Genomic DNA, 12636 nt, shown 5'->3' with positions numbered 1-12636 from the left:
ACTTTCATAGGAGAATACCTCTAGGAGTACCAGCTTAGCTCTGCCGGCTCTTTTCTTTCTCTAATGAACTTAGGGAAATAATTCAGTAAAGGCTTATATGCATTAGTAGCCAAGTTCAATTTTGTAACTCCCGCAAGAAGCTGTCCTAAGATTATATAAGTATGGTATTTCTGTTGAAACAGGAGTTACGATGTTAAGATCTTGAATCCCAGCGTAAGGAAATAACTAGAAAGAAATGGCTCTTTCTGGTTTGAGATGACTTTAGTCTTCAGAAACTCAATTTTTTTTTTGAATTTTGCATATTCTACTCTGTGGCACTGTAAAAGTTAAATCATTTCAGATAGGCGACGTGACTCCCAAAGAATAAATAATCCCTTTGTAAATGTGGTAGCATAGCTATTGCTTATGAATCAAGAGCTTTCTTCTTTACAAAAAGTATATATACTCTTGGGATTCCACAAATGCGTCAGCATTAGATTGGTGAGCCCTAAAAAATCGAAGGCTTGTCAACTGCACTTTAAAAAAAAGTACGCGATAGTCTACCGGGAAGCAATTAAAACCTTACCTCCAGGGACCTGACTGTAGCCTGCACGTCAGCCAACTGCCGCACCTGCATTCTCTGGACATTTTCTACCTGAGCACCAGAATTTTCTTTTTCAGCTCTCAATTCTGCTACTTCAGCCTCTAAACCTTTTAATTTCTGACACAAATGGACTTTTTCTCGAACAAGTTGCTCCACTCGTTTGCTGTCTCTTGTGGGATCAACACTAAGCAGCTGGTTATGTAGTTCTTCTTTATCTTTCTCCAGTCTTGCAATCTGATGACAATTTGAAAGAAAGCATACAACCTTAAATTATCAAATTTTCAGCCATGAACATGCTTTACAAGTCAATAAATTAAAGTTAAAAATTGTACAATATGAAAAAAAAGCTCAGGTGGTAAACTGAAGTACAAAGGAAAAAAATCCTAAAATGTCACATTCTTCATTCTGTACTTGGCATGACTCAAATGTGAGGGCAAGGACCTTGTCCTATTTTCCCTCCATCTCCCCGTGGTGCCTAGCACAGAGCTTCATCAGTTGCTGACTAAAATTCAAAATTATAAGTAATACTATAAAATAATAATTTAAAATATGTCAAGTACTTTAAAATTCATCAGAACATTATAGGGGTTTATGAAAGATCATATTGATCTTGCATAAACTGATTACTCCTAAGCTTTTCCGCATGTGACAGTAATTCTTGGGCTATATCTATACTAATAAAATCATCTATTCCAAGGCAACTTAATTTATAAAAAAAGCTGCTTGTCCATATAAGTAACAACAAATGTGACTGATGAGACCTTTTAAATAACAGCTGAGAGTTTCTTAAAGCCCTAGTTGTAGTGATGGCCTAGTTCTTAATTCTCAGATCCAAGAAAGAGCTGAAAATCATTACTCCAGGGCATGTGGACAAATCACCAAGGAACTTGTTGAACAAAAATACCAGTGGTCTTCTCATTCACACCAACCATCGCTGCCAGATCTCATGTGCCTCCAAATCAGGGGATTTCAAACTGCTTCCTAACCTCTGAGGCACTTCAGAGGCCCCTCACCTCCAGGAATAAGGATCCAAGTAATCACAGTAAAACTCATCCTTTCCCTCTGCTGATCTCGCCAACTCCCTATCCCCTACTATCACCACCAACAAACCTTTGTTGTTAACCACAGCAGCTCCTTTTTTTAGTCTCTTTTTATATATGGGGTTTCTTCAGGTGATTTAACTTAAAGATTCAGTTGTTTAAAAAAAAAGAAGAAAGTTAGAAGCGACGGCTATAAACAGCACCAGGGGTGGTTGTAGCCAGGATGAGCTTAGAAGGCTCACTCTAAGCCAAAAGGACTTAAAGTAATGCTCTGCAGCCTGGGCAAAAATGGCCCAAGAGACAACTGATTGCTCACATTGCTATAAGTGAATCTAAGAAGTGTGAGACCTCCACCCAGGGCAGAATGTTTTCCTCATCTGTAAAATGAGAGGTTAGAATGAGGCCCTCTAAGATCCTATTCAGTTCTAACACGTAGTGATTCCAGTTTGGTTTTGGACATTAAATTGAAGCTGAATTAAAGATGTCAATGGGAAATATAGGTAGAGCTATCCACAGCAGGCAAATGCCATTTCTTCCCAGAAAATAAAATTTATTATAGAAGGCAGCTGTAAAATTCAGGGTCAAGCCCTCAAAAACTCAACTAATTAGTGTCTCCTGTTTTTCCTCCCATCCTTTACATAAACATTACCCCCAAGGTTTGGTCCCCAACTACCTTTTTCCCTCCATATTCTCTTTCCTTCAGCCAGGTGTGTGACTTTGTGGAAGTCACTTTTTCACTTTGGCATCAGTTAAAATGAAGGGCTGGGCTGGAAGATCTTTAAGAAACCACTTAGCTTTTGCACGAGGAAATCCAAATATTGTTCTACTGTGCTATATCAGAGGTGTGGCAGCTCATCGATATGAAACTCAGGTTCAAACAATGGTGCCCTTTACTGAGTACTTAATATGGATCAAGTGCTGAGCTAAGTGTTATATATAAAATTGCATTTAGTAACAATAATTTATCTTGTAGTCTTCATTTTACATATGGGATCAGACAGCTAATGTTCATGACCAGCATGTTTCCTACGTTATTGCTTCCTCCAGTAGTTTTAAAAGGCATCTATGTGATAGTTGAAGTGAGAGCTGAAGCTCTGGACTGAGCTAGCTAATAGCAAATTCAGGATTAGATCTCACATTTATAACTCCTTAACAAGAGTTCTCTACCAAGTAACTCCTCCCAAAACTGGTAATCACTGCCTTCTAACTTCTCTATTATTCGTTCATGCAACAAATATTTATTAAGTACTTACTGCGTAGGTGGCCCTGCTCTAGGTATTAAGGATACATTAGAGAACCTAGCAGATAAGCAGAGACAGCCAGCCGGCTCTCAGTATCTAATAGGATTGGTTCCAGGACCTGCTACAGATACCAAAAACCAAGGGCTCAAATCAGTCCTCTGTATGGGCGGGTTCTACATCTGCCGATTCGACCAACCGTGGATTGTGTACAGTTGACTCTTGAACAACATGGGTTTGAACGGTGCAGGTCCACTTATATGCAGTATTCTATGTGTATTTATTTTTAAAAATCCAGGTATAAGTGAACCCACACCATTCAAACCCCGCGCTGTTCAAGGGTCAACTACAATAATAAAACCTCTGTTCTGGAGGAGCTCATATTCAATCACTGCTATCCATCCTCTGGGTAAAGATCTTGGACACAGCCTCAGCGCTCCCCTTTTCCTCTAATCTCAGATTCACATGTCATCTCCCTTGAAGTCCTGAATTCCCTAATGACATATGATGTTCAACATCTTTTCAGGTGCTAATTTGCCATTTGTATATCTTCTTTGGTGTTAAGGCCTTTGGCCCATTTTTTAATCCAGTTGTTTGTTTTCTTATTGTTGAGTTTGAGTTCTTCGTATATTTTAGGTAACAGTCCTTTTTATCAGATATAACTTTTTCACATATTTTCTCCCAGCCTATGGCTTCTCCTCCCATTCTCTAGAGTGTCTTTCAGAGTGGAAATTTTTTACTTCAATGAAGTCTAACTTATTATTTCTTTCATGTATCAAGTACCATATCTTGGTGGTATATCTAAGTCATCACCAAACCCAAGGTCATCTAGGTTTTTCCCTACATTAACTTCTAGGAGTCTGATAATTTTAAGTTTTACATTTAGGTCTATAATCTATTTTGTGTTAATTTTTGTGAAGTTGTATGGTCTGTGTCTAGATCCACTTCTCTTTTTTTTTTTGCATTTGCATGTCTAGTTGTTTTAGCATCATTTGTTGAAAAGACCATTTTTCTCCACTCTGCCTTTTTTCCTCTGTCAAAGAACAGATGATGATATTTCTATAGGTCTATTTCTCAACTCTCTGGTCTGTTCTATTAATCCGTTTGTCTGTTCTTTTGCCAACAGCACACTGTCTTGATTACCATAGCTTTATAGTCAGTCCTTCAACTTTGTTCTTCTTCAATATTGTGCTGGCTATTCTGGGTCTTTTGCCGCTCTCTATAAACTTTAGGATCAGTTTGTCAATATCCATAAAACTTGCTGGGGTTTTGATTGGGATTGTACTGAATCTACAGATCAAGTTGGGAAGCACAGACATCTTGGCAACATTAAGTCTTCCTCTCCATGAAGGTGAAGTATCACTCCATTCATCTTTTGATTATGTTCATCAGATCTTCATTTAGATCTTGTACATATTTTTTTTTAAGTATTTCATTTGGGGGGATGCTAATGTAAATGATATTATGTTTTTAATTTCAGATTCCACTTGTTGATTACTGTCATATAGGAAAGTGACTGCCATTTGTATATTAACCTTGTATCCTGCAACTCCACTGTAAAAGTTGCATTCGTTCCAGGAGTTTTTTATTGATTATTTCAGATTTTCTGCACAATCATGTATCTGGAAGCAAAGACAGCTCTATTTCTTCCTTCCAAATTTGTATGTCTTTTATTTCCTTTTCTTGTCTTATTGTATTAGCTAAGACTCCAGTACAATACTGAAAAGGAGTGGTAAGAGGGGACATCCTTGCCTTGTTCCCTGATTTTAGTGGGACAGCTTCTGGTTTCACACCACTAAGTATGATGTTAGTTGCACTTTTTTTATAGATGTTCTTTATCAAGTTGAGGTAGTTCCCCTCTAGTCCTAGTTTGCTGAGAGTTTTATCATGAATGGGTGTTGGCTTTTATCAACAACTTTTTCTGTATCTATTGATATGATGATGTGATTTTTCTTCTTTGGCCTACTGATGTGATGAATTACATTAGTTCATTTTCTAATGTTGAACCAGCTTTGAACGCCTGAAATAAATCCTACTTGTTCATGATGCATTATTCTTTTTATATATTGTTGATTTCAATTTGCTAATATTTTGTTGAGGATTCTTTATTTTTTTTAATTTATTTTATTTTACTTATTTTTGGCTGCATTGGGCCTTCATTGCTGCGCACGGGCTTGCTCTAGCTGTGGTGAGTGGGGGCTACTCTTTGCTGCGGTGCGCGGGCTTCTCATTTTGGTGGCTTCTCTTGTTACGGAGCACGGGCTCCAGTAGTTGTGGCTCGCGGGCTCTAGAGCACAGGCTCAGGAGTTGTGGCGCACGGGCATAATTGCTCCATGGCATGTGGCATCTTACCAGACCAGGGTTCGAACCCGTGTCCTCCTGCACTGGCAGGCAGATTCTTAACCACTGTGCCACAAGAGAAGCCCTTTGTCGAGGATTCTTGCATCTTTGTTCATGAGAGAGTTTGGTCTACAGTCTTCTTGTAACGTCTTTGTTTGGATTAGGTATTAGGGTAATGCTGGCTTCATGGAATGAATTAAGAAGATTCCTTCTGATTCTATCTTTTGAAAGAAATTGTAAAGACGGGGTATACTTTCTTCCTTAAATGTTTGGTAGAATACAACTATGAACGCAGTCCTTTTATCCTGGATGTCAGACATTCTGAATTTTATTTTTATTTTATTTTAATGCTAGGTTCTTTTGTATTCTTTTATGTACTTTTAAATCTTTGTTCTATTATTCAGTTGAGTTACTTAGGAATAGTTGGATCCTTTCAAATCTTTCTTTTACACTTGTTAGGCAGAACCAGAGTAGCCACTATTGTGGGGCTAATTTGGCCCTACTACTGAGATAAAATCCTTCTGAGTCTTCTATGCAATGCACCATGCATTAGGTGGCCTTTCCACTCTGGTGGATATAAGATGAGGCAATCTCAGAGCTCATTTTATTTGTTTCCTTCTTTTAGGGATCACTGCCTGTTTTCTAGTGTCTGAAAACCACAGTTAGCTATATTTTGTCCCAGTTTTTGGTCAGCACCTTAAGTTCAATTCAGTCCCTAAAACTCTACCCTGGCCAGAAGCAGAAACCCCCAGACTACCTAGATTTGATTCCTGGCTCTACCACCTACTAGCTGTCCAACCTTGAACCAGTCTCTCAGTGCTTCATGAGCGTTTTCTCATTTATAAAATGGGAATAATGATTATCTAATCTCTAGGGTTGTTGACAAAATTCAAAGAATTATAAAGTGCTTCTCCCCTTAAATTAAATACAAATTTGTTTTCTTTCACTTCTTCAACTTCTGTAGCTTCTCATTTACAAATATGAAATCTATTTAAAAATATCTACTATATTTATTATGAAAATTAGTACTATGATTAATGCTGTCAGGTACTAATAGTGATAATACCATTAATCTGAATATTTACTATTTGTCAGGCATTATGGTAAACATTTTGCACATGAAATTTCAAGTTCCCTGATCTTTGTTTTTAAAATCAAGTTAGCTTACCTTTTTATATTCCTATTATTCCAAGTTTCCCCTTTTCCCCTATATGTATTAGAATTGATTTTTCCTGTATCAATGATGGAAAACAAAAACATTTTCTCATTTATTTACACTAAGAAGAAGGTAGCACTTAAATTATTTACAGATTTAAAGTTCATATTTTAATCTAATTTTGGAAGATAACATCTCCTTTCCTTAAACTGCTTACTTTCTCCTAGTAAGAGAAAGATAGTACTAAGAACTTTCTCCCCATGACTATGTATTTGCCTCCAGACATAAATATGGAAAGATCAGACGATGGGATGCAAGAACTGTTGGGAAATGAGGTGATGTTCACTGTCTTTAGAAGAATTCTACTCAAACTGAACAAGAGAATAGGGATAATAAACATATGCCTTTTTCAGGCCCCGAGAGGTCATGAGTGTAGTAAAAGAAAGATAACTAACTGTGACTGATAGGAAAAGCTAGGGCAGAGAGCACCTGAAAGCAGAGCAGTCAGAATGATGGTGAGATGAAGATGGGGGATGCAGGCACTGTAATGAGATATGCCCTCAAAATACTTAGAGGATCTAAGTGCAGACCTGACACTGAAAACTCTAACATGCTCAAGTAAAGGACAAGATCATATACTCAAGAAATCTGAGCATGTGGAACTTTAAATAATGATAATAGCAGCTACCATTTATTGAAGGCTTACTATGTGCTGTCTAAGCACTTTACACACATTAATTTATTAAATCCTCAAAACAACTCCATGAGATAGATACTACTGATAACACCATTTTATAGATGAGGACACTGATGCACAGAGAAGTTAAGTCAGTTCCCCATGTCATGCTAAATGAACATCTAAAATGCTTAAAATTTTACATGCAAAAAGTTAAGTTTTTGAGATATTCAAAACTGCATTCACAGAAAAGTTTAATGAGTAAAATTTCACAAAGCCCCTCTTAAAAGTTTGCTAAAATCAATTCCAGAGAATTCCAACTGTGAAGTAATTTAATTTTAATTTGGGAGACTTTTATCTATTGTAATGTATCAATAGTTCAGAGTAATCTGAGAAGGGTGTAAGTTAGAGAACTTGGAATATTTCAGATAACGGAACCCACCTGGACCTAAAGCAAAATTCCAGGTAGAACTTCAAAATCTATCAGAACAAAAAAGAAGTGTTTTGAGAGATTTCATGATGTCTACTGACATACATGTCAGGGTAAGGACCCAAATAAGGAGTGCATTATCAGTTCTGTGCTACCAGTGCTATAATGAAAAAACAGCATGTGGTAACAGGGACCCAAAGAAGTTCTCCTTCTTTGCCATAGGAAATTTGGCTTCTCACCAGCCCTGGACAAGCCAAGGTAGAGCTCAGCCAGTTTGGAGAGTATGATGGAATAATCTCAGAGACCTGTCACTATGTATTGTGTCACTGACAGTTTTTCATATGATGCAGTGCTCACTGCCCTCTCTCAAGATCTTAGTATCTCCACTGGATTACTCTTTCACTCATTCAGGCTACATTACAATCACCTGTACCTAAAACTCTTTGTACTGCTCTTCATTACTATTTGCAGAATAATATAAAATCAGAGTCCTAATAAAATATAAACACAGTAGTACCACTTCCAAATAACAACTATATATGTAACTTCAGAATTTCATCTGTATACAGCCAAATGCACTGAGAAATCATGCCATTATCTTTTTCATAAAGATATCTTCTTTCATATACTTTTTAAACTTCAAAATATCATGAGGGACATGTGAATTCCTAGAGTGCTCCTCAGGAAAACACTAACAAAATCTTCCTCAAGTACTCCCCTATGAAACAAAACACTAAAGAACATTCAGTTATTTCTTTTATCTGTAGAAGTGAAAATGTACAGTACTGTGTGAGTCCTTAATTAATGCAAGAAAATCCAATTATTTTTAGTACACCAAGCTAATATATTTTATACCAGTTAAAACTGTAAAATTGATAGATGGCCAGAGTAGGCTTTACTTTGAAGTTTTACTGCTGTTTTGTGTCCACATCGTCTCACTAGTTTTTACTTTAATTGTATAGAGAAACTGGAGTGTAAAGATAAGTGATGGAAGGAAAGCAGATACTCAATTATCCACTAATTAGTATTACTCCTGCATAATCAACTAGGAAGTAGAAAGGAGAGAACTTCAGTCTTTTTTTCTCCCCCACAACTCACACACACACACTGTATTTCATTTTTACAAGAGATAAGCTGACACCAAGCATTGTAAATGGATGACCACAACAAAAGCAACAATGATTGCAATTACCAAACACGAAACACACTCATACGAGGACTTCAGTCTTAATAGAAAGTTTTACTTTTCTAGTCTTTACTAATCATAGCTTCTTAGCTAGCCGTTTATCTCCAGATTTCTAAGAATGTCATAAGACATTCCAATTAGAAAATTATTTAAGATGCCACTGGTACCTTAAAATTTTTGATGAATATCATTTGGTCTTTCATGGGTGAAAAATAGAATAGCCATCAGGTTTCAGATGCAGGTTTCATTCTTTAAAAACACAATAAAACTAGAAACTACAGAATACAAATAATCATTACCAGATAAACATCAATATTAGATTTTTAAAGCAAAGTATAAAATAAAGCATCACTATCTTCAGCCTCAGTAGTTACTCTTCAATATACTAAGTCTACATTTTAGGTTGGAAGTCTTTTTATCATTCTTTTTTTTCCACAGGAAAATTTTTATATGTAGCTCCTTTAAGTCTATCATAATTACAGACTCAAAATCTTTCAAAATCTTACATAATATAAATCAATTGATCTCTCTACAATATTACAGTGGTTAGATGGCCCCTAATTAGCAAGGCAACCTCAAATCATTAATAATTTGAAACTTAAAACTCTGGGCTGGGAGTTGGGGTACCTGAGTTCTACTGTTAACTTGGCTGCTGAGTTTCTATGAGACTTTGGGCAAGTCACTTATCTTGTGCTTCAGTGTTGCCATTTAAAATGGAGCAAATAAGACGGTCCTGCTCCATACCACTGACCGTAATAGACATGAGATCATATGTAAAAAATATATATATTTTTTAATGAAAAAGATTATAATTATTTATAGTTTTTTGGTACCAAATTCTTAACGGATTCAAATGATCCAAAGTTCATTCAACTTCTTACATTTCAAACAATCATGGAGCAATTTGCTTACTGATAAAAAGAAATCAGTCTGATCCAATTAGTAACTGGTAAAGGAAGGAGAGTATATTTTAGCTCTTAATTCCAAATAAAGTCAATGCAATAAATGTATTATGAAGATGTGTTTGTACATAGAATGCTTCATGTAAGTAGGGACAACAAGCTATTTTTTAATTAATTCAACTAGCTTTAGATTTATTTGAACACAGCAATATAAAACTGATATTTCTCTCTTTCCATCCTGAAAAATCACCTAAAAGCAACATGAAGAATAAGAGACACAAACCTCGTTTTTGGCAAAATTAGGAGACAAACAAAAAATGAGAAGAGAGGCTGCCAAACTTAATAGATAGAGAATAGAGGTATAGGCTATAGGCATCAGAGACAGAATGTTGCAGTTGTAGATGCCAGAAAGAACAAAGTGATGGTGACGGGCACACCCTAATGTATAAACCCCTTGTTGGTTATCAGTGGAAACAAGGAGCATGGGCTGACAGCCAGAGCTCTCCTGAACATGGTTTGATTCCAGTAAGTAGAGGGAGACAGTGCTAAATAAGCAATCACACAGACAAACTGTATTTGCAAAGAAAAGTCTGTCTCTGCTATCTATCTCCATTGACTGGGGCAAAATAAATTTTCTTCATCTTTTCCTCTTTTAACAGTCCGAAAAGAACATTCACCAGAAAAATGTTGCTATAGAGCAGATGAAAATCATGACAAACACTTAATCATTAATTAATAAAACAATTATGCAATCAACTTTAAGTTGAGATTCACAAAAAATATAAAATCATAAAATTTTATTGACTAGCAGGATAATGACTAAACTAGTATAATCAGTCACTCACCTCTGATTCATATTTTATTTTTTCTTCTTCTAAAATACGTGCAAATTCTTCTTTCTGGTGTTCAAATTCTGATTTGAGAAATGTATGTTCATAGCGAAGTTTATTATATTCAGCTCTATACTTTTCTACTTCCTAAATTAAAAGAATATTGTAATTTATCACAAATTTATAAATGAAATTTGTACTCACTTTAAAAATCACCTTTTCAAAAATTTTACATTGTTTTATACTAAGAGCCATTCTAAAAGTAAAAATTAAGCTTAACAGAAGTATAAACAAACCTTGGAAAAGTTCTCATGACAAGAATGCTACAAACAGAACTAGCACACTCCTGAAAAGGTATCAGTAAAACAACTTACCCTTCAATTAATCTTATTTCCTCACTGATTCTAATAATAAAAATGTATTAGCATGTCAAAACTTTTGACCTCTGGGCTTAATAAAATAATATTTTAAAATGTAGCACATCTTTCAAAATAGATTTTAAAAATTAATTCTATAATAAAATATAAAATACCCTCTTAAAAGTCAGAAAGGATGAATTCTAAGGAGGTAAATGATTATTTGAATGTTTAGTACAGTAACTCAAGGTTCAGTCAAATATTACAATGACAGTCCAATTCAACACACCAGTCTGAAGTATATATGTAGCACCAACTCTCCTGACTAACCAAGAACACAAGCAATGCCTATGCTCCAAAATTCTGCTTCCTAACACTTCAAAAGCTGCTGGCATTCTGAATCTCAATAAAAACTCAGGCAACAGAGCAGGAAGATGGAGACACTATTCCAACATACATCAGGGAATTAACAAGGAAAGCATGCCTCCTAAAATACTCAGCTCACTATAAATCTTTAGTTGACAGATTTCTAAGCCCGTTTACAAACCAGGAAAGTGGGTTTTGTGATTTTATTAGAAACATTTTTTTTTAAAGCATGCTTTTACTTAACTTGATCACCTACCTCAGATTTAAGTGATTTTTTTATAATCCAAAATTAAATCTACTCTTAAACCATAATGCTCTGGTTACCCACCAGGATGATATTGAAAAGATGACTTTATCAAGCCAGAAAATCATTTATAAAAGAGGATTCCCCCAACTGTTTTGTGCAATGACAGCAACACTAGTCTACAACTTTCCAAAGGGGACCATTTTGAGGGGGACAATATTCATTTGTATGTATAAGGCCCAGTACGTTTATTAAATAAGGTAACGTATAAAATGTCTAGGATAGTACCTAATATAGTCAATATCTGTCATCTCTTCCTGTTCCCTTTATTAAACATTTAGTCACATTATATCAACATTTCATATGAGGAGACTGATCTCAATCTGAAGAAAAACTAACAAATTTTTACTTTTCTGAGGCTGCATGAAATTCATTCTTTCATTCAGCAAACATTAATTGAGCACCTGTTGTATGCTAGGAAGTGTTTTAGGAACTTGGACTCTAACAGTGAACAAAACAGATAAAGTTTCCTCCTCTCATACAACTTACATTCTAGCAGTTGTAAAAGGGAAAAATTTTTAAAATAAGCACAATATATATTATATAGCATATTAGATTATAAATACTAGAGAAAAATAAAAAGTAGAGCAGGGTAAATGGGTATCCAAAAGTCTAAAGAGTGACAGGAAAGGCAAGTTGCAATATTAAAAGGAGGCAGGGGTTGGTCAAAGTAGGCCCTACTGGAAAGGTGAAAATTTCAGCAGACTTGAAAAAGATGAGAAAATTAGCCAAGAGAGATACGTGGCCGGAATAACAGCTAGGGCAAAGACTTGAACTGTGCCATTTCTGAAGTGGCAAAGAAACACCAAGGAGGCCAATGTGGACGGAAGAATGGGATCTGATCGTGTGCAGTCTTAAAGGCTGCTATAAGGACTCTGAGTAAGAACGGAAGCTACTGCAGGGCTTTTGAGCAGGAGAGTGATGCTTTTCCTCAAGCCTTTCACAGTCACATGAAGATAAATGCACAGTCCTTCTATACAAATTACTTACTTCATCCAGATGCCTGAAACATTCTCTCATTGGAGTTTCTAGTTCTTGCTGTATTTCAGCTCGTAACAGTTCCAACTTTTGTGGACTTAATACCTAATATGTAGAGAAATATAAAACAATTCTAACTATGAAATCACAAATATTAAATTGAAGAATCAGACAAATTTCAAAGCTTCTCTAATTATGACAATGAAATTAAACTAATAGAAATTTCATGATATACCTAATTTTACAATAAC

General features: G+C 35.6%; 1 protein-coding gene across 4 annotated transcripts in view; it reads right to left on the bottom strand.

Annotated features, from left to right (window-relative positions):
• The window catches only part of CEP83 (centrosomal protein 83), a 121597-nt gene that overhangs the window by 46149 nt on the left and 62812 nt on the right, over positions 1–12636 (bottom strand). For all 4 annotated transcript variants that reach the window (XM_081248714.1, XM_081248717.1, XM_081248716.1 and 1 more), the window contains exons 5-7: positions 12398–12490; positions 10397–10528; positions 566–817 (exon numbers count right to left, since the gene is read on the bottom strand). In XM_081248714.1, the coding sequence (XP_081104840.1) occupies positions 566–817; positions 10397–10528; positions 12398–12490 (477 nt within the window). The remainder of the gene's footprint in view (positions 1–565; positions 818–10396; positions 10529–12397; positions 12491–12636) is intronic.

Source organism: Mesoplodon bidens, assembly GCF_964165515.1.
Source record: "Mesoplodon bidens genome assembly, chromosome: 11".
In the NCBI taxonomy this organism is placed as follows: domain Eukaryota; kingdom Metazoa; phylum Chordata; class Mammalia; order Artiodactyla; family Ziphiidae; genus Mesoplodon; species Mesoplodon bidens.
Note: the sequence above shows the minus strand (reverse complement) of the source record. Positions and strands in the feature narration are given on the sequence as shown.